Source organism: Anser anser, assembly GCF_964211835.1.
Source record: "Anser anser genome assembly, contig: HAP1_SCAFFOLD_100, whole genome shotgun sequence".
Lineage (NCBI taxonomy): Eukaryota > Metazoa > Chordata > Aves > Anseriformes > Anatidae > Anser > Anser anser.
This window is the reverse complement of record NW_028153617.1, coordinates 51,994-78,127: the sequence shown is the minus strand read 5'-3', so window position 1 is coordinate 78,127 and position 26,134 is coordinate 51,994. Positions and strand designations below refer to the sequence as shown.

The following is a 26,134-nucleotide window of genomic DNA, read 5'->3' as shown; positions in this document are numbered from 1 at the left end:
GTCCGGGTCTTATGTACAGCAACACCCAGGAACCCACAGCAGGACTTTGTGACTGATTGACAAGTAACCCTGAGGGTCCTCGGTGCTGGGGGTCAGCCAGACTGTGCCCACCATGCAGGGAACGCAGGGGAAGGGAGCTGGGGAGCAGCACAGCAGGAGCAGACAGAAGGGCTGTGAGCGCGGCAGCGACCCTGCACAGCGCTCACCCGAGAACCCCCTGCTCAAACTGGCAGTGCCGCAGCCACACACAAGCCCGGGCCCTTCCTGATCCTGGGCCGAGGCCAGGCTCCCCACAGCCAGCCCTCCTCAGGTCCTGACCCTGCACGGATGGCCGATTTTGGCCAGGGCACCCCATGCCAACGCTCCTACGGCTCAGCTCTCCTCAAGGAGTACAAGAAAAAATTCCTAACTCTTTGGAGTCAGGGCTGGGATTGCCACACGCTGGCACAAGCAACTGGAACCAGAGGGGAGACCCGAGGTGCTGCCACCACCAAAGGTAAGAGATCCTCATTTGCAAAATCTCACTTGAGGGTGGCCGTCTCCTCCCATGTGGCTCCTTGGAGGAGCAGAAAGCTCGGGTCGAGCTCCGGAGTCCCCTCTGGGGGTGAGGATGAGTTGTCTCCCCGTGGATGGGCCCAGGGTTGGAGGGCACAGGGCTGAAGCTCTGTCTTCTCGGGGACAGCCAAGCCTCACCTTCTGTCCTTTGCCATGTACAGGCCTCAGCTTCTTCCTCCCTCAGATTTGTCTGGGGCCAGAAGCCGAAGGAGAGAAGGCTCTCAGTTAACGGTTAACCGGTGCACGGTTAACGGTTGGACCTGATCATCTTGTTAGCATTCACGAAGACACATAAGCCACAAAGTGATTATATGAAGGTGCTTTTATTAGGCGCTGGAAGTTAGGGGCATGCCTGCCCAAATCTAACTTCGTCCGATTTGTTCACTCAGTTCTCTTTTATCTCCTAAAATATTACATATGCATTAAGTTTTACAACACATCTATGCATATTCATTTCCTAGCTCCGCCTAGCCCCGCTTTGTATGCTAATTATCTAATCAGTCCTTCTGCGCTTGCATATCACTCTCTGGTGGTCGTCCGGGTGGTCGTCGGGATGAAGTAAGATGTCTTCATCAGAGTTGAACTTTTTACCTTTACCTACCAGTAAATTCTCTGATGATTGCCCGTGTGGGATCTGTACCACTTGTGTCCATTAACCCAATTACTAATATTCCATCCGCTAAGAATTTTATCCAACCAGCTTGTTGTCATATCTTTCTCTTCCTGTTCTGCATCTTGTTCCACTCGAGCCAGTTGTTCTATGTCATGTTCTATATCAATAGTCACATTTGGAATGTGGATGCAGCAATGATCAATACGATCTTTTAGAAATCCACATACTCCATGTTCCGTTAATAACAGCGTATCTAATGCCAATCGATTTTGTAGCACCATTTTAGTTGTAGCTTGTAGTTGGATATTAAAATCTCTAAAGCCTTACTTGTCCTGTAAGTTTATAAATCGTTTCTCTATTTCGATAAGCAGCTACCTGTGCAAATAGAGATTCTAATGCCCAACTGAATTTTAATTCTATCAGTTCCTTTCATTATGGCAAAATCTTTAATCAATCCTACCAGTAAATTCTCTGATGATTGCCCGTGTGGGATCTGTACCACTTGTGTCCATGGTACCTGGTCCTCCCTTTTTCTTCTAGATCCTTTTTGGTGGGCTACCAATATCCCTTTATCCAATTTTGGATATACCAATATTTCTCTTATCCCATAATCTGTGCTATTTTCATGTGTTACTATGCACCGGTAGTTTCCTTCGTTGACATTAGTAACACTAAACAGGGTGTCAACCCCTACTAACAAATACCTATATCCCCTAGTCCTAGGTAACTCTACAAAATCAACTTGCCAGTAATCTCCTGGTTCTATCCCTACTCTCACTCTTCCCATTTCAGCATGTTTTCTTGCTACTGGATTATTTTTCAAACAAATCTCACACTTTGACGTTACTGATTTTGCCACTGTTAACATATGTGTAGAGATAATGCTACGTTTTAAAAATGTTACCATTGCCTCTGCACCCCAGTGACACTCATTACGTCTTATCTGAAGTATTTCTCGCATCACCAAGGGGGGTATTACTACCTGGCCCGTAGCGGTTACATACCATCCATCAGAGTTCTTTCGGGCCTTTAGGAGATCTGCTAATTTCTCATCCTCTGGCGAATATCTTGCTTCCTTGGGAAGATTAAGACGAGTGGGGCCTGCCTTGAGTGGTACCAAAGCCATCACATTCCGCACCTTCCGAGCAATTTGTCGAGCTGCTTGATCTGCCAACCGATTCCCTTCTGATATCTTCGAGGTTCGTCCTTGATGGGCTTTGCAGTGCATGATAGCCACTTGTTTTGGTTTTTGTACCGCATTTATCAGACTTAACACCTCCTCGTGATATCTTATATTGGCCCCTTGTGAGGACAACAGCCCTCTTTCTTTCCATAATACTCCATGAACGTGGACCACTCCAAAGGCATACTTTGAATCTGTCCAAATATTTCCCATCTTTCCTTTACTCAGTTCCAGTGCTCGAGTTAGGGCTAACAGTTCTGCTCGCTGTGCTGATGTTCCAGGTGGTAAAGGTTTGGCTTCAATTACTGTCTTCAGGGTTGTTACTGCATACCCTGCATATCGTGCTCCATTCTTCACAAAACTACTACCATCAGTAAAAAGTTCCCAGTCATACCTTTCAAGGGGTACATCCTTCAAATCTTCAATCAAATCCATTCAAATCTTCAATCTCAGAGATCTTCTCCAACCTAAGTGATTCCATGATAGTTCAGCAAGTGTCAAACTGTCCAAACAAATTCTGTCATACAAAAAGGCAGAAGTAAATCCTTTAAAAGGTTATAGTTATAATTTGGAAAGAAGGAAGATCAGCTATTAAGACTAGAGATGTAAATCCTAGAAAGGGAAAATGCTAAAAGAGTTTGGAAGAAATCTTCTGACTGGTCTTAAACGCTCCGTTGCACTTCGAGGGAAACTCATTAACTCTTTAAGGACTGAAGCTGAAAGTACAAGTTTTGTGTCCTGAAGGGCATAAAATTATTGGAGAGTGTCCAGAGGAGGTTGCTGAAGATGGTGAAAGGTCTGGTGGGCAAGAGGTGTGAGGAGCAGCTGAAGTCTCTTGGTTTGTTCAGCCGAGAGAAGAGGCGACTGAGGGGAGGCCTCATGGCGGCCCTCAGCTTCCTGAGGAGGGGAGTGGAGGGGCAGGCGCTGATCTCTTCTCTCTGGGGACGCGAGGGAACAGCACGGAGCTGGGACAGGGCAGGTTCAGGCTGGGCGTTAGGAAAGGGTTCTTCCCTGTGAGGGTGGCTGCCAATACTGATGCCTTGTTTGAGAAGTGTCCCATGGTGGTGGTTCTTCCAAATCCAGGTCACAGAAGAAGCAGAGAAACAGCCTGCATGTTTTCCTTGCAGCAATGTCTTGACAGGCACTTTGTGAAAGCCAGCAGACACAGGCGCTGAGGAGAGAGGAGGCTTGTGAGAAAGCTGCATTTGCTCAGCATTTTCTGGCTGATGTTGTGGCCTCAGTCTGCAGCGCTCTTGCTGAGAGCGGCTCTTCCTGTGACTCAGCTGAGAGAGCTTTGTAATTTCTTCTTTTTCCGTGTGCTAGCGCCCAAAGTATGAAGATGATGGCAATGCTGAACACAGAGGGCTCCTGGTTTTGAGAGCCCTTCCGCCTCTTTCTTAAGCATTCCCTGAGTAAGGGAGAAATGAGTGGACAGGAGAAACTGGACGATCCTGTTGTCTCACTCCCAAGCCCTCGTGCAGGTCGAGGGGGCTCTGGCCCATCTCCGTGATGGTGGGGAACTGCAGGAAACAGCCAGGGCCAGAGAGGTTTCACAAAGCTCACCCCTTTAGCTATTGATCAATCTTCTGCTTTTGTTAGTTCAGCAACACCTCTGTTCTGGTTTGGTTTTGCAGCACTGAATTCATTAGAGAGCAGAAGTGGGGGACAGCCCTGCTCTTGTGAGAGAGCCTGAGGAACCCCTAACAGTGCCGAAGGGCAGCAAAAGTACGATTGATACCAAGATCATGTAAAATCCTTTTTTCTCTCTTTCTCTTCCCCCATTTCTTTTTTATGTATTTACTTATTTATTTATTTTGACGGGATGCATGAATGAGAACCCTTTATTGTAAATACCGTGCATCTGAAAGGGTGAGCCTTCAGCCAGACGTACTGGCAAGCTTTGGCTCAGCCCCAGAACTACATCATCATTGGCATAAGCACGACTGGTTGGGCAGAGGGCTGTGACTGGAGTGCTGCGAGGGACGGTCCTAGGCTCATCAGGAGGGATAGGCAGGGCAGGTGAGGCAGGGGGCTGGCGCAATGACACGGTTGAGAGCCTCTGAGTGAGGATTAAGGGACAAACCAATTAAATGGATGTTGTGGGAGTTGGAGATAGGCCTCCCATCCCGGGTGACTACACGGCTGGATGGTTCAATAAGGAATTAGGCAATGTCTCCAGATCAGCTGCCCTTGTCCCTAAGTGGGTGGGTGACTTTGGGTTGCCAGATGTTAGCAGGGAAGGACAAGGAACAGACACAAACAGGTCCAGGAAATTCCTAAAGCACCTCGATGATAACTTCTTGATCCAGGTACTAAGGGAGCTGACTCGGAAAGGTGCCCTTCTAGATTGCTGCTTGTAAACCGAGAATGTCTCCTGCGTGAAGTGGCGAATGGCAGCCATCTTGGCTATGGTGGCCACAAAGACGTCGAGCTGAAAATCTTTGGTGATAGGAAGAAAACTGCCAGTAAAACTTCCACCAGTGGCTGTGCCACTGCCGCAGACTCACCACCGGGTGCCGCCTCAGCACAGGTTGGTGGAGCCAGAGTGGTCTGGGGGGGTGGTGGTGGGATTTGTGTCCCCTCATCTTTGGGGAGCACCACGTTGTCCTCTGAGGGGAGTGGCGGCTGCCCCCTGCTCCTGGTCAGGTTCCAGGGAGCAGGGAGCAGCTGCCCCGGGAGCAGAGGATTCAGGAGAAGCGGTGGTGGGGGACCGGGGTGGATGGGGGCCTGCAGCAGGCAGGAGCCTGTGGGGTGCAGGGGCTCCCTGTGCGGCATGGCCCCCAGGCCTCAGCTCCAGCGGCGGTGGGGCACCAGTGTCCCCATCACCATGGGCTGACCCCAGACACAGCTGGGGGGACACGGAGGAGCAGCGGGTAGGGGCAGCACCGCAGGTGGGAGCGGCACCACACGAACTGTGAGCCCGGCACCCCAGACCAGGCATTGGCCTTAGGCAGCAGGTGGAGGATGGTGGGGATGTGAGCGGGCTGGTATGGGATCAGCATCGCTCCAGGGATGGGGGCAGCAAGCAGGCCCTGGAGACAGGGGTGGGGGTAGTTTGGGGTACTTTCAGGTTAGTAGGGTTTCCTTGGTTTTCCACCTCCTCTCTTTTGCAGGGGTGCCAATGCTGCTCCCATCTGTGGTGGAAGCGGGCCCTGTGGTACCGCCACTGGTACCATGGAGCTGTGATGGGGAGCCAATGGGCCGGCTGTCTGTAGGGGTCCCCAGGAGGTGCCTGTCTGGGGTGCTCGCGGTGGGTTGGGGGATGCTGGGGCTGGGGCTGCTGGGGCTGGAGTTGCCAATACCAGCATGGGCGGGGGAAGCTGGGGCTGGGCATGCTGGCACCAAGTTGGGGATGCTGCTACCAGTCCTGGACAGAGATGCCGGTAGTGGTGCTGGGACCTTGTGGAGATACCAATAGTGGAGCTGGGGGCAATCAGGGTGCTGGAGGTGGTACTGGAAGCGGGACAGTGATGTTGGTACTCGGGTGGTGATGCTCTTACTGGGGCCATGCTGCTGGTACTAGGACAGATTTGGTGGGGCATCTCCACTGGTACTGGGATGCTGATGCTTGTACTGGGACAGCAGTGCACGTAGTGGGACAGCTGTGCTGGAACTGGGACGGTGATTGTGCACCTCAAAGACTGGTCAGCCCCGTGGAAGTAATGGCTGCATTCAGAGGCGGGGAAGAAGAAAGAAGAGGTTCAACAAAAAGAGCAAAGATCAGCCACGCTTCTCACAGCATCTCCCTTTGCAAAGGCGAGTGCCCTTCAAAGCCCACAGACACCGTGTCAGCTCCTTCAACTGGCTGCCAGCCTGCGACTTGCCACCCGCAGAGCATGAATGCCATCACCTTGGCAATTCAGGAAATCATTGGGTAACATTCCCTAGTCTCAAAGACAGATTCTGTAGCCGGATAAATCACCATTGGAAATCGGGTAAAACACGAGTTTTACTTGAAAGCCTATGAGCAAGAAGTGTAAGCTGAAATGCAGAATTTCTTCGGAACTCTGCTGTGACGCTGTGCCAAGCCGTGAGGTCACAACACCTCTCCGTGACGCTGCGAGGGCCATGAGGTCCCAACGCTGCTCCGTGACACCGGGAGGGCTGCGAGGTCACAATACCTCTCGGTGATGCAGTGCTGGGCCGTGACATCCCGACACCCCATTGTGACGCTGGGCCAGCCCACAGGCACTGCTCCGCACCGGTCCTGACAGCAGCACTAGCTGCAGCTGCAGCGGCGGTGGTGGAAGCATGGTGCGAGTGTGGGGAGCCACGGCCCCTGCCTGCGTCCTCTTCCTCCTCCTGGTGGCCCTGTGTGCCCGGGGTGCCCAGGCTGCGCCATGGCGACCACCGGGAGCAGGTGGGTGGGCAGGGCCGGGGCCAACACCAAACCCTGGGCGGCATGGTGCTGCGCGGCACGCGTATGGATGGAGGGGACGGGGACGGGATGGCAGCAGGGCCGGGCGGGCACCGCGGGCAGGGGGCAGGCAGGAGGCAGAAGCCCCGCAGGGTGGCACGGTGGGGCCGTGGCTGCTGCGGGGTTGTTTCCTGCCGGGGGGGCCGGGAGCGGCGCTGGGGCCGAGAAGCCCGGGTCTGAGCCCCTGTGGGGCTGAGGCCGCTGGCCCCTCTTGGGAAATTTCCACCTGCATCTTTGTCCCGTGACATTGCCTCAGCCCCCTCAGTCACTGCAGGGTGCTGGGGAAGAGGGAGAGCACAGCATGCCATGGCAACGTCTCTCATCTCTGCTTGATTTTAGATGATGACGATGTTGGCTCTCGATATCCAGCTTCTCAGCTGGATCATGGTTTGGAGCCTCAGGAGGATCCCCGAGGTACGTTGCGAGTGTGCTTCCTTGAAGGAAGATGGCTAATGGGCTGTAATAGTTTATTCAGGGTCTTCCAAGTGCGTTTGTGCCTTGAGGGGGCTTGCACAAATGAGCCCTGAATATTTCTTCACTTGGAGAGATGCCACCCCTGCCCCTCTCCACAGAGAGGGAAGAACCCAGGCTTTTCTTCCTGTTTGGGCCATGTCATTACCTGAGCCCCAGCCAGTGCCTCCCGGTCACTGAGGAAGAGGCAGGCCCCAAGAGGCAATGGAAGCTCCCCTTACCTGTGTCTGATCCCACTTGTGCCCACAGGCAGTACTGGTCAAGTGCCTCCATGGAATCCTGCTCCTGAGCCTGCCAGTATGGGTCCCACAGGTGGTAAGTTGTCCGTGTTCATTTCCTTGCTGTTTGTTAAGGGTTTGTTGAGCTAGCTCAGCAAGGGTTCAGCTGCTCACTGGCCAGGGGGCTTCTCCATGACAAACATGGATGATCATTTTTCCCGGGGTCTGCACGCTCCCCCTGCAGTGGGGTCTTCCTTTGTGTCCAGCAGAGATCTTCCCGTAAGAAACACCTGAGGGGCCACATCTTTGGCGGCGTGGTCCCTGCGGGGTGTTGCGCACAGCCTGGAGAGAGGATTTGGGAAGAGGCCAAGAGGGAGCCTCCAGCTCAGCAGGCCCCTTTGCGGCTTTGGAAATCCTGGCTCGTGTCTGGGTCCCACATCCTTGCCTGAGCCCCCTCCAGTCGCTGCAGGTCACTAAGGAAGAGGTAGATCACACCATGCACGGGGAATGTTTCTCTTCTGTGCTTGATTGCAGCAGTTCTCGTAGGCTCTGGCTACTCGACACCTCAGCCTGATGTGGACCACGAGCCTCAGGTTAATCTGCCAGGTAAGTCAGCGGAAGGCAGGAGCATCTAGGTGCTGCAGAGCCAGCAGGCACCTTGCGCTTGAGTTGAGACCTGGGGTGGGCACGGGGAGGGCCCTTCTCCGGGCAGCTCCACGCATGCTTAGTTTGTACCAGCACGGTGCCACTGCAGGCACCCAGCAACTGTTTGCAAGATGCTCTGGAGTGGCAGGGAGAGACGAGTGCCGTGGAGCAGTCCCCTCTTTGAACCGCATTCTCTGTCACTCTGGTCAGAAGGAGTATGTTGGCGTAGTTCACAGGAGGGACTCCACTTGTGTTTACAGATGGGACCGAAGGCGAAGGTGATCCAGGCTCCCAGATGGGTTCCAGGACTGAAGCTCTGGGAGATGGCCTGGGTAAGTTGTGGCTTTTGACTTCCTTTGAGAGCTGCCAGCTCAAGCCCAAACGTCAGCCAGGCATCTCTGCAGGTGGGAGGGTATAGACCGGCACGTGTGTGTGTGCCCTGTCAAGGCACGAGCCCTGGTATGCTCTCCTACTGAGCTATTGATGTAGATGGCACTGGGACAGAAACTTCTCACGGGGCTTTGGTTGCAGAAGTGTCCCCAGGGAGGGCTTTGCCAGATCCTCGGCTGCTTCCGGCGCTGGAGCCCAGCTGGTATCCCAGGGGTGGGAAGTCATTTCACTGACTTCACAAACTAAGCCCTGCTTCTCCAAATTGCACTGGTGCCAAAGTTAACTTCCTACTTTCTGTTCAGGTCCTCTAACAGCGAAGGACAATGCTGAAATAAGAAAATCTTCCCCAACATCCTCTGACATCGTAGAGGATATCATAAAGGAGTTAGAGGAGGCAGCACCTGGTGGGTATATTTCACTCTGTCCGCCATAAGACTTGGGAAGCTGAGGTTCTAAATCCATGTGTGGACACACCGTAACCTGCACAGCAGGAAGGGATGGATCAGAGCGGAGACACTCAATTTCACACCTGGCAGGCACTGGTGAGCGCCAGAGAAGGCCGAGAGCCTCTGCTGCCGCTTGTGGGTCACGCCGTGTCCCAGGGGCAGCTGCTAGCCCAGCACTACCATAAGTGGTCCGAGCTGTTCCGTGCAAACATTGGTATCCAGCCAGCAGCAAAGGGCTTCTGCTGAACTTGTGTTCAGCTCCCGCACAGCGCTGCTTGCAGCTGGGCGAGTTCAAGGCAGGAGGCACAGCCCAAGCAGTCCTTGCTGTCTCATTTGCCGGGAGACACATGTCACTGCAGGGGAAAAGCACCCTTGGCGCTTACCTCAGTTTCAGCTGATTTAGCTGTCCAATTCTAGTTGGGTTTCAAATGACTTGGCTGTGCTTCTCCTCTTGTTTGGGGACTGTGGGCTCTTCCCTGATGCCCACGACTGTGCCCACAACATGGTTCAAGAGCTTGCGGCTCAGCCTGATGTGTGTGACTCTTGCCCTTCCCATGGGATGGAGTCAGCATGATGGGATGGACATGCTTCTCAGAAGGGCTGTTCCTGCCTCTGAACTGGATGCAGCTTTTTTCTGTCCTCTTTGAAGGCACGAATTGAGCAACATCTTGCAGTGTGCCAAAAATGCACTATGTGCGATGTGAACAAGAAGATCTCCTGCAATCTCCTGGTCTCGCAGCAGGCCAGATTTTGCTGTCTGTGCTGGTAGACTGCCAGGAGTCGAACACTTAGATTTTTCTTTGTGAATGACATGTTGTGTCCTGGTTCCAGTTAGGACAGAGTTAAGTAGCTCATAGTAGCTGGTAGGGTGCTATGTTTTGGATTAGGATGAGAAGAGCGCTGATAACATGCTGATGTTTTAATTGTTGCAGAGCAGTGTTTACACCAGGCCAAGGACTTTTCGGCTTCTCGCTCTGTCCTGCCAGCGAGCAGGCTGGGGGTGCAGCAGGAGCTGGGAGGGGACAGACCCAGGACAGCTGACCCAAACTGGCCAAAGGGGTATTCCATACCATCTGACGTCATGCTAAACAATATATAGGGGTGGCTGGTCGGGGTGGGGGGCCGGCTGTTCGGGGATAGGCTGGGCATCGGTCAGCGGGTGGTGAGCAATTGCATTGTGCATCACTTGTTTCGTACACATTATTATTATTAATACTATTATCAGTATTATTATTGTTATTTTTTTCCTGTCTTAATAAACTGTCTCTATCTCAACTCACAGGCTTCACTTTCCCGTTTCTCTCCCCCATCCCACGGAGGGAGGGGGGAGGGTGAGCGAACGGCTGTGTGGTGTTTAGCTGCCGGCTGGGTTAAACCACAACAAGCACTAATGAAATAGGCCACCATACAACGAAACATAACAGTCTCCGCTATCACAAATGAGTATCACAGAAAAAGAAACGCAAGGTGTCTCAGACAAGTTATATAAACAAAAAAGCCTACCTAGGTATAAAATCTGACTGGTTGGAAATAGTGGTCAGTTCATAGATCTGTGAGCTGGAGTTAACGGACAAAGCAATCAAGCTCTTGCTGATGTTCAGAGACCTTGCAGTAACTGAAGTGATATGATCTGCATATGGGGCTTCCAGCATTATAGAGAATTGGTTCGCTTCAGAGTTCCAAGCATACAGTGTTGTTATATCCTTACCAGCTAGGAGGACATGGACTACATGGAGCAAAGAGGAAGAGAATATTTTTTTAGTCATATATTTAAAAGTTACTGTCTTAATGCCAGAAGTGCACTTTGCAGAACACTGATTACACTGACTTTTAAGGTCTGATAAATACATATGAAAAAATAAAGACATGCATTTCTGAAATTCCAGCATTATATACTAGGATTTGAAAAAAAAAAAATCTCATTTAAGTCTTACCTAAACCTGAAGGAGGCATGAAGACATGGATATTTCTTACATCATGGACTGGAAGAGATTGGAAGTGTCAAAAAGTAGACTGCCCTGTCTCCCAGACAAAAATTTCAGAAGAATTTCCAGAGTCTACCAAGGAACAAAATGACAAAACTCACATTATTTTGCTGCCTTTTAGTTAAATCACACACTGGTGGCCATTCAAAAGCCAGAGTCTGGCAGCTTTAATTATGAAGTGACACTGATTGTATTATTTTCCTTATTATTTGGTGCATAACTTCGATGCAAGAACATTAAGACTGACATTAGACAACATCTAATTGCAAAGAAACCTGTGGACTGCAACAAAAACTTTTTAGTAGCCATAGAGACAAAATGACATATAAAATGTCAACCTTGTAATAAAATACACGTATACTTTGCTGACTAGTGATCTGTGTGTGGCACAAAGCTCAGAAAAGCTTAGAAAGAGTGTGATAAGCAGGTAGATTAAATAGAGTTATTATTTCCCATTGTTACTGGGAAAGCATTTCATTTGTTTTGTAAGTATTTGAGAACAAGCACAAGGCTTTTATTTTCTGAGAGAAAAAGTAGAGATTACTTTCATAAAATACTTACTAGGGTTAAATGCTTATTGAGTACTGTCACCCCCGCAGTGATTCCAATAGCTTTCTAAACTCCTTTACCACAAAGGCCTTTGCTATCAAACAAGCCATTGTATACTCAGCAAACTCATTCTTTGTTTTCTGCTAAATACCTTTTGCAATAATTACAAAGACATCAGATCCAGAAATCCAGGACTCCATATGTTTTATTTCCTTTGCTGGTACTTGATGAAGCTTCCTAAACTCGTTGTTCAACCACTGATACAAGAGAATGTTTTGGCTGGTATTTGACAAAGAAACTAACAGGTACGTAAAGCCTCCTCTAGGAAACAGGGCTATGTCCACAACTCCATAAAGTGGAAGCTGATGATGCAGAACAAATATGTCTTTATTCCACTGGAAAACCTGTGGAAATACAAAAATCTTTTCTTTATATATTCATAATTAGCACCGAGAGAACTAAAACTAAATGACATGCCAAAAAAAATGGGAAGATTTATGGTGAACTGAATTCCTATATTCTTAGGTGGACTGTACTTTAAAGTAGAAGCCCACTGGTAAGTAATTGGTAATTAACCCTACTGCAAGAAGCTGTGCCTGCTCTTCAGAGGAACAGGTTTATATTCAGAAGCTACTTCTTTGTTTACATGCTACATTTCAAAACTGAAATAACAGTAGCAATAAAAACAAACCAGATGTAAATTATACACTCAGGTAGAGAGTATTTATACATCCAAACAAGTCTGGAATTTTAACTGTTATAAATTTCCAATAGAAACAAAAATAATATGTCAGAAATACATGCTTATAGATTTACTTCCTTTCATTATCCTTTCAGAAATAAGCAAACTACCCACATTAAAGCCAGAGAAGACTGAAGAATATTCAAACCTGGATGGAACTGGAACTGTTTGTGTGACTCACAATAATCAAATAGTCTTCTTCCTCCACTGCAAAATGTTTCACACGTCTGGTATCCAGAACAGAAAGAGTCTGTATCTGCAAGGGAAATATGAGGGTGACTATGTTTATCTACATATGTATATAAACAAATACATTTTATATTACATTGTATATAGTGAGAAAAAGTACGCATAGAATGTTAAGAATTCCAAAATTATGTATAAAACTATACATGAAATAGCTTTTAAAACTTTATATTTTATATATATATATATATATATATATAAGCAACTAATTTACAGAATTAACATAACTTATCATACATTTTCCAGAAAATGTTCTATGACTTGATTGCTTGAGAATTTCTTCCCCCACTTCCAAGCAGAGCTACAGGCTGGGAGATGAGTGGTTGGAAAGCTGCCTGGCCGAGAGGGACCTGGGAGTATTGGTTGATAGTCGGCTGAATATGAGCCAGCAGTGTGCCCAGGTGGCCAAGAAGGCCAACAGCATCCTGGCCTGTATAAGAAGCAGCGTGGCCAGCAGGGCTAGGGAAGTGATTGTGCCCCTGTACTCGGCTCTGGTGAGGCCACACCTCGAGTACTGTGTTCAGCTTTGGGCCCCTTGCTACAGGAAGGACATGGACGTGCTCGAGCGAGTCCAGAGAAAGGCAACGAAGCTGGTGAGGGGTCTGGAGAACAAGTCTTATGAGGAGCGGCTGAGGGAGCTGGGGTTGTTCAGCCTGGAGAAGAGGAGGCTCAGGGGCGACCTTATCGCACTCTACAGGTACCTTAAAGGAGGCTGTAGAGAGGTGGGGGTTGGTCTGTTCTCCCACGTGCCTGGTGACAGGACAAGGGGGAATGGGCTAAAGTTGCGCCAGGGGAGGTTTAGGTTGGATGTTAGGAAAAACTTCTTTACCGAAAGGGTTGTTAGGCATTGGAATGGGCTGCCCAGGGAAGTGGTTGAGTCACCATCCCTGGAGGTCTTTAAGAGACGTTTAGATGTTCAGCTTAGTGATATGGTTTAGTGAAGGACTTGTTAATGTTAGGTCAGAGGTTGGACTAGGTGATTTTGGAGGTCTCTTCCTACCTAGACAATTCTGTGATTCTGTGATTCCCAGGTAATCCTCCCTGCACCCTCAAATGTAAATATATAAAAAATACAAACAATGTAAACAACTAACTATGACAAACTTACATCACTGAAGTTATGTAGTATTTTAGGACACAAAACTAACTCTTGTCACACAGAGTGCTTTTTTCTAAAACATGGCCAGACTGGAGGACCTCCCTTGGTCCTTGCCAACCCATACTATTTTAAGATTTTAAAATTAAAATCGATTTACCCACAACAATCTGTGTCCAGCCATGAATGCATACACACTGTTGTTAGAAGCTCCCTGTGTGGCTCCTCCATGAGTAACCACAAGGTAGGAAGAGGCTCCAATTTGGAAAGACACACAACTTGTAGGATTCCACATACTGAAATTCTGCAAGAAGAATAAAAAAAAAGTAAGATTGTGACTTAAATTCCTTATTAACTAGCATGTCTGGTGTTCAAAAACAAACATTTACCTCAACAGGAACAAATACTCCTTTCCACTGGTAGACAGTAGAAAACAAAGCTGGAGGCATACGCAACAGAACACCGTACAGGATTTCTCTTGAGGTAAAGAAACACCAACCAGATGCTGATTCTTCCACAAAACTTTGCAAGACAGATAGGACACTGATACCACCCCCTGCAATATAGTAAAAAATAAAATAAAATAAAATAAAATAAAATAAAATAAAATAAAATAAAATAAAATAAAATAAAATAAAAACACTATTTACTATTATATTACTCTTGAGATCTTTTCTAACCCCATTCCCATTATTTACCTCCCAAAGCCAGACCTAGTATGAGAAATGATGAAGTTGTGTCTTAGTATTTGTTATAAGTGTATATAAATACATAGAAATGTTACAATGCTAAGGATATAATGAGAGTTAAGCAGTAAATGTATTTTTCATTCATTACAACTGCACATGGAAGACATATAGGCAATTTGAGTCTGACTCATAATAATTGATCTTGGAATTTAGCTAACAAGAGAATTAGCTAGATAGCAAGTAGTAAAGAAAAAAAAAAAAAAAGACAAATTACAAAATGTTCATGTTTTGTTCCCCATTTACAACATGTTCATGTTTTTATTCCAAGACGGTCCCTAAGCACCGTCTTGTCAGAACTAAACTCCAGGAGCTAGACTCTTGCATGTCACATGTCATTTATACTGTGTTAGAAAGATCCTGAGTTACAAGTAGTACGGAACAAATTTTATTACACACACACAAATAAATAAATAAATAAATGGCTAGTGACAATAATGTTCATATTAGCAGCAAAGACAGAAATAGAGATTACTGAAACTGGCAGAAGTGGCTGATGACAAGGTGATTCTTAAGCAGCTAAAGTATTTTATCTACTAAATCTTACATAGGAAAATATTAACTGAATTGTGTCTGAATACTTGAATTTACATTCCCAAGCTACATCTCCTGTATGCTTGGCTACTCTCTTACTATCTCCACTTCTACAAAAGCAGTGGACATTCTCTGTAAAGTGAACGTACTGATGCCAAATGCAGTATCTGATGATGTCTCCCACTCAACGCTCACAGAAACGTTAAGCCCATTACTCCGTGAAACTTTCAAATAAGCTGTAGTGTTGGCTTCTTCAATTATGATGAAATTTGTCCTAAATGTGAGAATCATAAAAATAAGGAAAAAATTATTTTATAGTATATTCATTGCTGTAATAAAAATAAGATTTTTACTGTACAATTCCAGATGCAGAATATACAACAGAAATAAAAAGAAAATATTAATAACAGGTTTCAGTATCTGATGGACTGGTAGCTACATTAATTAGGGTTTCCCAATGATCCTTACTACAATCATGCAAAATCATAGGCAATTCAACAAAATCTTTAAACAGACTGAAATTTAAGTATATTAAATTCACGTAATAAATGTTTAGATAATATTATTATTAAATATTAATATAAATTATTAACTCTAAATATCAATGTATTAATAAAATAGCATACATACATTTTTTATTTAAATAGTAAATTTATTTAATCTGTATGGTTTCAGCTGAATGGTTTTTAAAAATGGCAGTCCATATGTGTCACTTGCTTCTGAAAAACAGCCTTCAGTGAAAGTATATTTTTTACAGGTTTAAAAATGAAAGTAAATTATAAAACGTATGACTTCCTGGACACTGATATGAGGTTTGGAACTTTTAACATGGAATACTATCAGTGGAATATGTAGGCACTAGTGAAGTATTAGTTTATAAAGAAAAATAATAATAAATAAATTGAAATTTTGGATTATGAATAGTCCTTTTTATGCATTTTTCTACTCTTTTGTTTAGCAGTAATAGTATTTCACAATACCTTTCAAAGTTACAGATTTACAAATTGGGTTGCTGAATTTCTTTAATGCGATCCATCAAAAACAAAATTGTAGAGAAATATTATCTCTTTGGAGTATGAGCAACTATCTCCTTTTTACTGATCAGTGTAAAGTACCTATTTCCAACTGTATAGATGCTGAAAAGCCCTAGTGGAGCCTGGTTTTGTAATATTGTAATCATAGTTTCCACTCTCGTGCCTAGTCTGGCTCCTCCAGTTGGATTGAACAGGGTGACAATGAAGTGCTCATCCATTTCTGGTTCTTCATCTAGTACCGCAGAAATATGCAGCGTCTGATAACAAAACAAGCATACAATGTTATTGAGACATGATAACAGATGATGACACAGCTCTATCAGAATGTGCTACCTTTTTTTTAAATTTATTTCACTATAAGGCTTTGGATAGCATAGCAGGAGAAGAGCAGCTCATGAAGCTGGAGAGGACAGAATTGAGGCAAGCTCAGACTGAGTTCAGACTGAGGTTCTAAAGCCATCCATCTAGTGGCCTCCATTGGTGCAACACTAAGATGAGCATATTCACTTTTCGTTGTTGTTGTTCTCTTTTCTTTCTTTTCTCATCCTACGATCCTCTGAAGTTTTTGATCCTAATTTCATACTTTTGTTCTCTATTTATTCCATACATTTTTGGGTAGTTTATACTCACAACACAGCTATAAGTGTAATCAGTTAAGTTGGTTTTAATTTATTTTAGTTGGCAGCTAAGCTATCTTCAGGGAAACAGGGTAATCTCACTACTGGTGCTGTCAAGAAAGAAAAGGAAAAGGAAAAAAAAAAGCAAGAATAGTGAGAGATTTGAAATACTCTTTCCTCTCGATGCTTCTTTCCCTCTCCTACACCACTGTGGATGAAGATCAGGTCTTCTAAAGGCAATCTCAAACTAGCAAAGAGCAATCTAGAGAAAGCTAAGTGCTTCACTTTCATTTGGGGCTCACTGTCATCCTTCACACTACTCAAACAAGCAAAAAATTTCATAGGTACGCATAGCCTTGCTGTACAAAATAAAAAGTTAGTGATGATGCATTTGGAAATAATACAAAATTTACAATGTTTTATATTTCTGTTCATTTCCACAATAAACCATATTTACCAACTATATTAAGAAGGCTCCAACTTCTTATAGATCTGCTGCATTGTGATTCCAAATGCATCTAAAGGCCAGAAATTGAAAACCAGTGTTTCCAAGAAAAGTTTGTCTCAGTTTCTATCCTATTGCCTGTAATATGCTAACACTAGCTTCACCAGCTTTACTGGCAAAAATAAATAAATCGAATTGTGATTAAACCTTAGAAGAGTCAGGATTCACAAACTTAAGCTAGTTCATTTTGTAGCTGACATTCTTGTGAGGACAGTATAGAGGCAGTGAGCTTAATACTTAAGTTATTTTCCAATCCTAAGACAGACAACTGTTCTACTTTTTGTATTTGTTGCAGCACATTCTGTTTAGTTCAGACTAACTAAAATGTTAAATTACAGAATGGGATTTTTACTTTGATCTTAACTATTAGGCTTGCAAATTATCACTTTAATTTAAAGTAAGTTTGCATTTCAGCTATAGATTGACTACATAAAAAGAACTGTTCCAAAGCACACATGAACGTTATCTATAGTGTACTGTTTTCAATTTACCTCAACCCTTACAAACTAAGAAACACCTAAAGATGAGCCCATTTAATTTTCACACACTTCCACATCAGATAATAACAGGAAATCAGTCACAGCTCATGACTCAATTCACTTTATGAATGAAAGAAGTAGAAAAAATAAACAGAAGATAAAGCACAGACATTTCTGAAATCTTTCCAATATTTCCAAAAAAAAAGCTTCCTAGACTTCTCTGGTAATAACTAGCATATTACCTTGAACCTGACTCCCTCTTCGAGCACAATATATCCTTGAGAAGGGGTCAAATCCATTGTTGCCTCTGAAGAATTAATCTCACTTACAAGATACTGAACAGTCACAGTGCCAAATATTCCCTGAGGTGGTTCTCTGATAATATTCAATACTGCAACACTTTCCATCAAATGGATAGATGTTTGCTCTCTCAGAAAGAAGTGATTGCTGTTATTGAATGACAAAACTCCATGGCCATCATCATTGGCAAGTATAGTAATTGTAGCTTTTGAAAAAGAAATAATGAAAATATTCTTTGGTTAACATAGTAAAATATAAATATACATATATAGTAACATAATACATAACATAAACACAAATACATTCTTCCTTTAGTGTGTATATAATGCTTATGTGTCCATGACATTACCTGAAGAGAATGGGAAGGCATTTCACTTTAACTAGGAAGATCTCTAGACAGGAAGAATATAGTCTCTCCTAGAAAAGGATTATGAACTCTCTAAAAAGACCTCAGTTCAGTGAGGTAGTACACATTGAAAAACTCATCTTCGTGCTTTCTGATTCATTGCTTTACATATAAACTTTTTAATTGCACAGATTTCACAGGGATGTTTCAGAACCTTCCAAAGGAGTATAAAGATTCACCATAGCAGGACAATGGTGCTTTCTGAAATATGATTATTCAGAAAAGTGGAATTAAAATGTGTGCCACAGAATTCTAAAGAAATGGAACATTAAAACTAAGTTTTACCTGTTGTGTTCTCCCCTAATTCCAGCCCCAGAGATGGATTTGTTAAAATTAACTGGAACTTCTCATCACCTTCAGGAATCTCATCATCAAAAATCATGACATCAACAGATTTATGCCTTTCTCCATCAGCAAAAAAAAGAGTCTAGCGTTGAAACACATAAAGCACCGAATACTTACATCAGTTAATATCACACAGAAATTTTTGACTACGGTAAACAGAATTCTGTGAAATAGGAAGGAAGGGAAAGCATAGGAAGAGCCATATTCTCTGTTCCTTATAAACTGATTGAATCAGAAATATAAAGGTTCAGCACATTACAGAATGAGGACAAGAAAGAATAATTTATTTTGAAAGTCCTGTTGCAAAAATAGTCTATGAAAAAGTTTGTATGTCTAATCAAAATTAAATTTGAAATCGATGTTTGAAAGTTTACATTTTGCTTTATATTAAAAAATATATTTTTAAAAAAGAAATAAATAGTAAGAATAAGAATATTTTTATTTCATTCTATTTAGATTACCAAAGCAACTGAAACAAGCTGAAACATCTAGCATCACTACTGATCATTCTGCAGAATAATCAAGAAGATATTCTTTTACGGAAGCTGAAAGAATAAAAAGTACTAGATTTAGAGTTGCTTCTTACCCTTGAGGTTACATTAAAATCCAAACCCAGCTGGGCCTCCAAATTTTGGGCATAAAAAAATACAGACACATTGCCATATGATCCTCTGTTTCGGTAAGCCATTACTGTCAGATTCCCATGAGATTCACTAACTTCAAAACTAAAATAAAAAGAATAATTCTCAATGTTCACTGATTATGTTCTTTTGAAAAAGATAGTACATTTTTATTACATTTTCACTCTGAATTATTCCCTACATTATAGTTCTCTAACGCATCCTTTTTACCTTTTTTCTCTTATCTAAATTGAATTAAGTAACATGAGGTTTTTGTTTTGTTTTGTTTTGTTTTTTGCTTACATGAATGGTGAGGCTGGAAGAGTTGATGCAGGCTGGGGAGGTTAGGCAAATTGGTGATATAAAAGGACAACAGTGAAAGTAGTAATAAGTAAAAGAATTCTGATTAGATGAATAGTGAATTTTTGTTTTCAGTGTGGGAATCCCACTTTCTAGTTCAGCTGAATTGAATGATTACTTTACCATCTCAAAGACATGGCCCTATTTTTAACAGGAGTTTTACTTTTAGAAAGAAAATGGGCAACACCAATCACTAATTGGCACAGTAAGTTCTTCAAGGAAGATGAGACTTACTTGGTACCTTCCCATTCAATTACTCCTCTTACACCATCATTAGCATCGATAACAATTTGAGAAGCTAAACCTTCCACATCTAAAAGGCAAAACAGAAAGACAAAAATTAAAGAACAATAAAATCAATTTTCTTGATTTTCAAGAATCACAGAAGCATTTATTCAATCAGTACTAATATTACAGTGTCTTTACAAAAAATGTGTAGGAGAAAATGGGAGTGGGCAAGATAACTGGAAAGAGTCCTTACTACTAGAAGTGCAATAATGCGTCTTGAATTAGCACTGTAATATTTAATAATGCATAAAAAAAAAAAAGACTAAGGAAAATGTAGAAAGTTAAACAGCACATAAAACATTAGAAAACAATAAAGTCTAGATTTGCGATGGAATCTTAATTTGTCTTCACTATAAGTGTTTATTACAATGACATTCAATATTTTGCATTTGCCATTCTGAGTATGAGAAAGACAATGAGGAAGAATAATAAATGATTCAGCATTTCATCTTCTATTTGTGCTTCAGTGCCTCATCATACATTCTAATGGCACACCTCAGATTTCACTACAAATACACAACTATTAATTTATTTGTGGGGTGTTCACATACTGTAATATTCTACTGCTCCATAAAGACATACAGGTATTTACAATTAGCCTGAAATCGTAATTGAATACACTGCAGTGTGAAAAACACCAAATAATAGGTTAATGTCAGAAAAGTCTACTAACTTCAGAGACCAGAACTTTACAGTCAAAACTTAATACTTCTCAGAAAATAGGTTGTTGTTTTTCAGACAACCGCACCACACAACTACCTTAACTTACTTGTTTACTTTTTATAAACTTCAACTTACTTTCTAAAACCAAATTGACTTCACCGAGTCTGCCATAAGTATATTATGTTTAGATCCATATACATTTTTCCATCAATTCAGATAAAACTGAACAAAAGTAGAAGATTATTGCCATGAATCTAAGCCTGTCACTATGAGGTAGAGATGACGATGAGCAATAGCTCTACACAGACAACAGAAGTGTTACTGAGGTTTACAAATCCTGAGGGAGTAATGGCAATTAGAGACATTTCTGCTTCACTCCTGCATTTTCTCATGTCACCCTGAAGTCAGATCTGTTCACCCAGGATCTGTAAGAGTTTGCTCACAGACACACACGCGGACACACGTATTTGAGTCAGGCTATTTCTTCTACCAGAAGAATTCACTGACATGTTATGTGAACACATTTTTTCCTTATGACTTAAAACTATTATTTTCTCATTGTAAGTAAAGCTGACCCAATGCAGTGTCACATCAGTGTTAAATGGTCATGGTTCAAGGAGACAGCCAAAGAGAAAGTGAGACTATACAACACTGTTTAGTTTGGATGAATCTTTCATTCTTATATGCTACTCCTTTCATATTTTAGACTCAACTATTCACAAATCAGCAATGAGTCTTGCAAGTTACCTTTCAATCTGTAACGAATTAACTCAGTCACTTCTATAAGCATGCAAAGAAAAGGGAAAAGAGTCAAAGAAGATGTCTGACATTATATAACTAGTCTTTAGTACCACAGGATAATCCAACAGTTCTTAAAGCTAATGACTACTATTCTACTGAATTCTGAAGAAGCAAAATGAGAAGCAGACTAAGCAAATAATAAAGATCATTGCAAGAGTAGGAAAACCATAAAATATGTTTCCTAAAAGTGATAAAAGAATAAAAACAGACTTTTTTAAAAGAGTGAGCAGAGTAGCCACATAAAGTTTTTTTTTACTTTTTTTTTCCATTTTGTAGTTTGTAAATGAAAATCAGATGAAAAAATCACCAATAAACTTTTCAAATAATTGTCCTTTCCAACTGATAATTACTAACTCCTCTACGAAAATTAATTTAAATTTTCCCAGAGTTTAAAAAGCAAGAGATTAAGTGTAATAATAAATCTATTTCATATTCTATGATGTTTCTTCTAAATAACCATGTCTCATCTCAGCATAGTTGGTAAGTAAGAGGAATAATGGTAATCTCCCAAGGTAATATAATATAAACCATTAAAAAGGAAAAGTAAAAATAATTTGCTATAAGATGTTTTTACCTAGCTTAGGTGGGGATGACGTTGAATGGTTCATGATGAGTTCCACTGAAGTTAAATTAACCAAGAAGAATTCTTGCACCTCTGGTATATCATCCTGCAAAACACAAATACAGTACATCCTCTTCTCATTGTCCTTTAAGAAACTTCCACAGAAGTCACCAAAAAGGATCACACAACAAGTCTCTAATATTACTGTGACACTAGAATTCATTTTTCTGTTTTCCTGAAATAATTTTATTGGGTCTGAAACTGATTATCGTGGAAGAATTAAGTAAGACATTATATATCATGAAAAAGATCCTGTGGTGACGCTAAACTATTCTTGCAAATAAATTACTGACCGATTTTAGAGGCATGTATCTCCAGCAATGAAAAAGTATGAGCCTGTAGCCAGCCATGAAGCACACTGTTCTAAATACTACTAGATAGTTGGTAAAGTTTTAATGAGACAACTTTATTACCTTTAGACAGAGGTAGAGCTGCTTTCTGTGACTATTTGATCCCTTGTGATTTTAATATTAAGATTGAAACCATCTTTCTAAATGATAGTGAAATATAACACAGGGCTTCAAATAATGGCTGCAAGCTTTAGTTCCCAAAATATTACCCTTTTGAAATCATACAGAAAAGTACAGAATTAAAGGGTTTAGAGGTTACCTCTAGAATAGTAATATTTATGGCAACTGATGTTTCTCCTTCTTCTAAAATCAGTGAGCCAGAAGCAGGTACATAATCAGCTCCTGGTTCAGCCACAGTCTCTTCTGTCTGATTACTTACAGTGAGCAATCCTGTAACTGTGGCATAAGTAACATTGATAGTACCTGTTTAATTTGTGAGGAGAAAAAAAAAAAGAAAAAAAAAATTGTTTTTCAGTTCTTATATAATGTTCACTGGAATGGATAAAGACAAGAGATCAAATTCTCATCCACAAAATAAAAAGACTAACTGCAAAACAGAAGGATTAAAAGAGTTATCCAAAGTACATTGGAGCTAGTGTACCTTTGTTACCGTTATCAATATGCCTTCAATTTGACCTTTGCTGACTTGTCTGTCTGCATAGGACTCAAAAATCATTGGGTCCAAATGCATCCAGAAATTTGAAGTTCTGTGGACCATAAATATGAAATTGCTGAAAGACTAACTGGGACATCTCATGTACCATTAATATGAGTTTTTGCAACAAGGACACTTTTTGGGAATGACAGATATCTAAGAAAGGCTCTAAAGACAGTGCTGGGAAACACAGATTAATAAATCTAGATACTTTCCTGGGTAGATTGACAAACTTCAATAGAGAACAAAATTAGGGGACACATGGATAAATATTACCAAGCAGAAAAGTTATACATTATAGTTTTGAGAATAAAGCCACCTCTCGCTAATCTGGTAGGGTAAGTCAAGTGGCAAACATAAGGAGTATGAACCTGAAATAAAATGATAGATGAAATTAAAAGCTGCTCTATATGAAATAAAATGTAAGAGATAAAAGAGTCCTAATTAATAAATAAGTAACGATGCTTATTTTAATTCAGTGAGAGATCTTGCACTTACTATGAACAATTATCTTAAAACATTAGTTTACTGAATAGTGTTCAAAGAGTACACTAGAGTATGGACTGGTATTAAAAAATAAATGGAAAAATAGTGTCATTAAAATGTCTCTAAAACTCTCTGGTGTCTCCAGATCTTGAAAAGCACTGTAAATGTTACTTCATTTCAAAACAAGTATGGCAAAAGAAACAGCCAGATTATCACCGAGGTGTAAATATAGTCCAAAAAGGCAAATAGGAAATTATTATACATGTTTTCTCACAACATAAGTTGCTATTTTCAGGCAACAAACACAAGATTCATTTTTTTTTTTCATGAAGCACACTATTGTATTGTAGAATTGAATACTATATAGTTTAAAGGATGTTAATGGATAAATTGATTCAAAGAGGAATCAGAAATTGTCAGAGGAGACATAAATTGAATTCAATGGTCTGGACACAACTTTTTCCATGTGACATTCCTAAGGTGCTGACTTCCTGAAATTCAGAGAAAAAATATGTGGGATGTGTGTACATGTCACTTTTCTCATGTTTTTTATTTTTTCTGAAGAGACTAATGCTTTGAGACAGACTCATTAGACAAAAATATGGTAACCTTAATAGCCACCTGATTGTTACAGCTTTCAGATCCCTTGCTGTATTAATGAGGATTATGACTCTAGTAATAAGTAATATTTAGTTTCCAAGTCTGCAGAAAGAAGCTTAGAAGTTCTGAAAAAAATACCAACTGTAACAAAGATTTTTCCAAACTTTCATTATCATGGCTTTTATTTGCCTAATGATAAGCAAAACAAAACTTCCTTTCTCTTGGAGTTGTTATACAGACCTAGAGATCCAAATTCTCTGTTAATAAAAAGCTGAATTGTTTTGTTTTCTTCTGGGATTAAAACCACCCTGGATGTGGAAGCAAAATTCAAAATTCCATGTGGTTCATCACTAGCTTCTACTGTTAGAACAGCTTCATATCCTTGACTATCCAAAACAGCAGCACCTGTAGAAGAAACTCCTGCAAGAGAATCAGTGGACTGCAGTGAATGAAGTGTTATGCAACTAATATTTTTGTCTTACATTATTGTTAATATTACATTTAAATAACGTTCAGTAGCCATGCAAATACCACGAAACCAAAGCTCACTGAAGTATGTGGATGGTGTGGGACCTACACACATATATATACTTACATTCTATAACAAATAGAAACAGAAATTTTATGCATACCAAGTACAAAGTCACAAAAATGTATTAAAAAATAAGAAAACTTAACAGGCCAGTGCCAAATATCAACTTCCCTATATTTTAAAAGGAAATAAACCATTTTCCCAGGAAGTACCTCCAAAAGCTTAAAACTATATTCCACTTCACAATCATTACATCAATAAACTGATATGTTTTCCAACTATTGCTTTGATGAATAATTTTGCTCATCCCGTTGGGCCACAGTGACTCTCGGAAGTTGATAAGGCACCTCGCAGCAACACAATCCATGTCAAGTTAGTTTGGTGTTTGGACATTAATTTCAGTTTGAAAAAAGGTATTTCAGAACGGATGCAGTTTAAGGCTTCTTTTCTCACTATAATTTTAATGGCAAGAATAAAATATTCTGACCACCTTGAATTCAGGGACAGATCAGTAAGTCTGCAGCTTGACAAGATTGTTTAAAAAGATAAAAATATCTGCATGTTTCATGGCAACTCTATCCATGACATATTAGTAAACTCAGTTTGCATTAAGATTAAGGGAAGAAACAACCATTGAATTAAATAGGCAGAGTTAAATCAGGATTGAAAACCATTTAAGTGTATTTGTGGAGACACGGTGGGATTTATATATACATACATAAGGACCAAGCCTATTTCAATAAAATGTTAATGAACTTTGCGTACTTTGCACCAGCTGCAGTTTGCTCAGTCCTATACCTCCAAAATGAAATAATAAAATTAAAAATATTATATTATTAAATGGTATTTTTAAGATGTAGCTGGCTATAGTTCTGCATTACCTTCTGTTTTGATGTTGTATAGGATGACTTGGTATTCTTCTTTTTCTTCAGGAATATGGTCATCCAGCAGATCAACATACAATGTTGTATTCAACGTCCCCTATTTGTTTTAAGGGTAAATTGATTAGCCATTATTTTATAAAACACAAGTGATATCATAATGACAAGTATTTTGAACAATTTCTTTAAGAAGAGTTAAGTATCAAGAATTGTAAGCTCCCTCCAGTTTGTAAGTCAAAAAGTGAGAAATTAAATAATCAAACCAAGAAAGAAGGACTGTTGAAAAGGCACACTTTTTCTCAGATCAGTTCTAATCACACTATTTTCCTGTAGCCAACATCACTGTTTATGGACTTACCTCAGGAAAAAAAAGTATTCCAGAATAGTTTGCAAAATTTTGTTTTACATTATGTCCTACTATCTTCCACTCAACAGTAACATTTCCCAGTCCTGGAGGAGTTCTTACGATGTGGAATTGTAATTGTTCTCCTAGGAATAAAGGACAAGATGCAGTGTTTCAGGGTCTCCTCTTCTACATGTTGGTTATAAAAATGAGAGGTCAAAAACATGCATCACACAGTTAAAGTATTTTTCCTGAAAGATATTGCTATTTTTGTCAGTTTGAATTTCACAGTAGTTATATACCACATTCACTTTTAATGCTGAAAAGAAAAACCTAAACTTAAACTCTTCTAGTTTTTTTTTTTCTGTTTTTAGTTCACACTTGGAAATAATTATGAACATATGAGGGAAC

General features: G+C 41.6%; 2 protein-coding genes across 5 annotated transcripts in view; one reads left to right on the top strand and one right to left on the bottom strand.

Annotated features, from left to right (window-relative positions):
- Window positions 1-10,008, top strand: LOC310891807 (uncharacterized protein). 4 transcript variants are annotated; one of them, XM_083854033.1, is made up of 6 exons: window positions 1-496; window positions 4,661-4,881; window positions 5,465-5,579; window positions 5,937-8,434; window positions 8,795-8,896; window positions 9,871-10,008. In XM_083854033.1, exons 1-3 carry the CDS (start codon window positions 328-330, stop codon window positions 5,564-5,566), a joined length of 492 nt encoding a protein of 163 aa, XP_083710159.1. In that variant the 5' UTR covers window positions 1-327; the 3' UTR covers window positions 5,567-5,579; window positions 5,937-8,434; window positions 8,795-8,896; window positions 9,871-10,008. The 4 variants fall into 4 exon arrangements, with proteins under 4 accessions (XP_083710159.1, XP_083710160.1, XP_083710158.1 ...); XM_083854034.1 differs by having other exon boundaries at window positions 5,465-5,601; XM_083854032.1 differs by lacking the exon at window positions 5,465-5,579 and having other exon boundaries at window positions 38-496; window positions 7,108-7,182; window positions 7,489-8,434.
- Window positions 10,009-10,872: 864 nt separating this feature from the next.
- The window catches only part of LOC310891799 (adhesion G-protein coupled receptor V1-like), a gene marked incomplete at its 5' end in the record, with an annotated part of 33,007 nt that continues 17,745 nt past the window's right edge, over window positions 10,873-26,134 (bottom strand). Inside the window, 17 exons of the mRNA XM_083854023.1 lie at window positions 10,873-10,995; window positions 11,624-11,876; window positions 12,363-12,470; window positions 13,717-13,860; window positions 13,946-14,112; window positions 14,986-15,110; window positions 15,952-16,127; window positions 17,714-17,976; window positions 18,463-18,604; window positions 19,109-19,247; window positions 19,737-19,815; window positions 21,201-21,233; window positions 21,829-21,922; window positions 22,486-22,649; window positions 24,208-24,387; window positions 25,381-25,480; window positions 25,739-25,869. Coding sequence (XP_083710149.1) covers window positions 10,940-10,995; window positions 11,624-11,876; window positions 12,363-12,470; window positions 13,717-13,860; window positions 13,946-14,112; window positions 14,986-15,110; window positions 15,952-16,127; window positions 17,714-17,976; window positions 18,463-18,604; window positions 19,109-19,247; window positions 19,737-19,815; window positions 21,201-21,233; window positions 21,829-21,922; window positions 22,486-22,649; window positions 24,208-24,387; window positions 25,381-25,480; window positions 25,739-25,869 — 2,354 coding nt within the window. The remainder of the gene's footprint in view (window positions 10,996-11,623; window positions 11,877-12,362; window positions 12,471-13,716; window positions 13,861-13,945; window positions 14,113-14,985; window positions 15,111-15,951; window positions 16,128-17,713; window positions 17,977-18,462; window positions 18,605-19,108; window positions 19,248-19,736; window positions 19,816-21,200; window positions 21,234-21,828; window positions 21,923-22,485; window positions 22,650-24,207; window positions 24,388-25,380; window positions 25,481-25,738; window positions 25,870-26,134) is intronic.

Excerpts from the sequence above, each read along its gene's own strand:
- LOC310891807 (XM_083854032.1), top strand. The coding sequence starts at position 328 with ATGGCCGATTTTGGCCAGGGCACCCCATGCCAACGCTCCTACGGCTCA. Across the intron at positions 497-4,660 it reads AGGTGCTGCCACCACCAAAG|GTACTAAGGGAGCTGACTCG; the intron begins GTAAGAGATCCT and ends TTCTTGATCCAG. Across the intron at positions 7,183-7,488 it reads GCCTCAGGAGGATCCCCGAG|GCAGTACTGGTCAAGTGCCT; the intron begins GTACGTTGCGAG and ends TTGTGCCCACAG.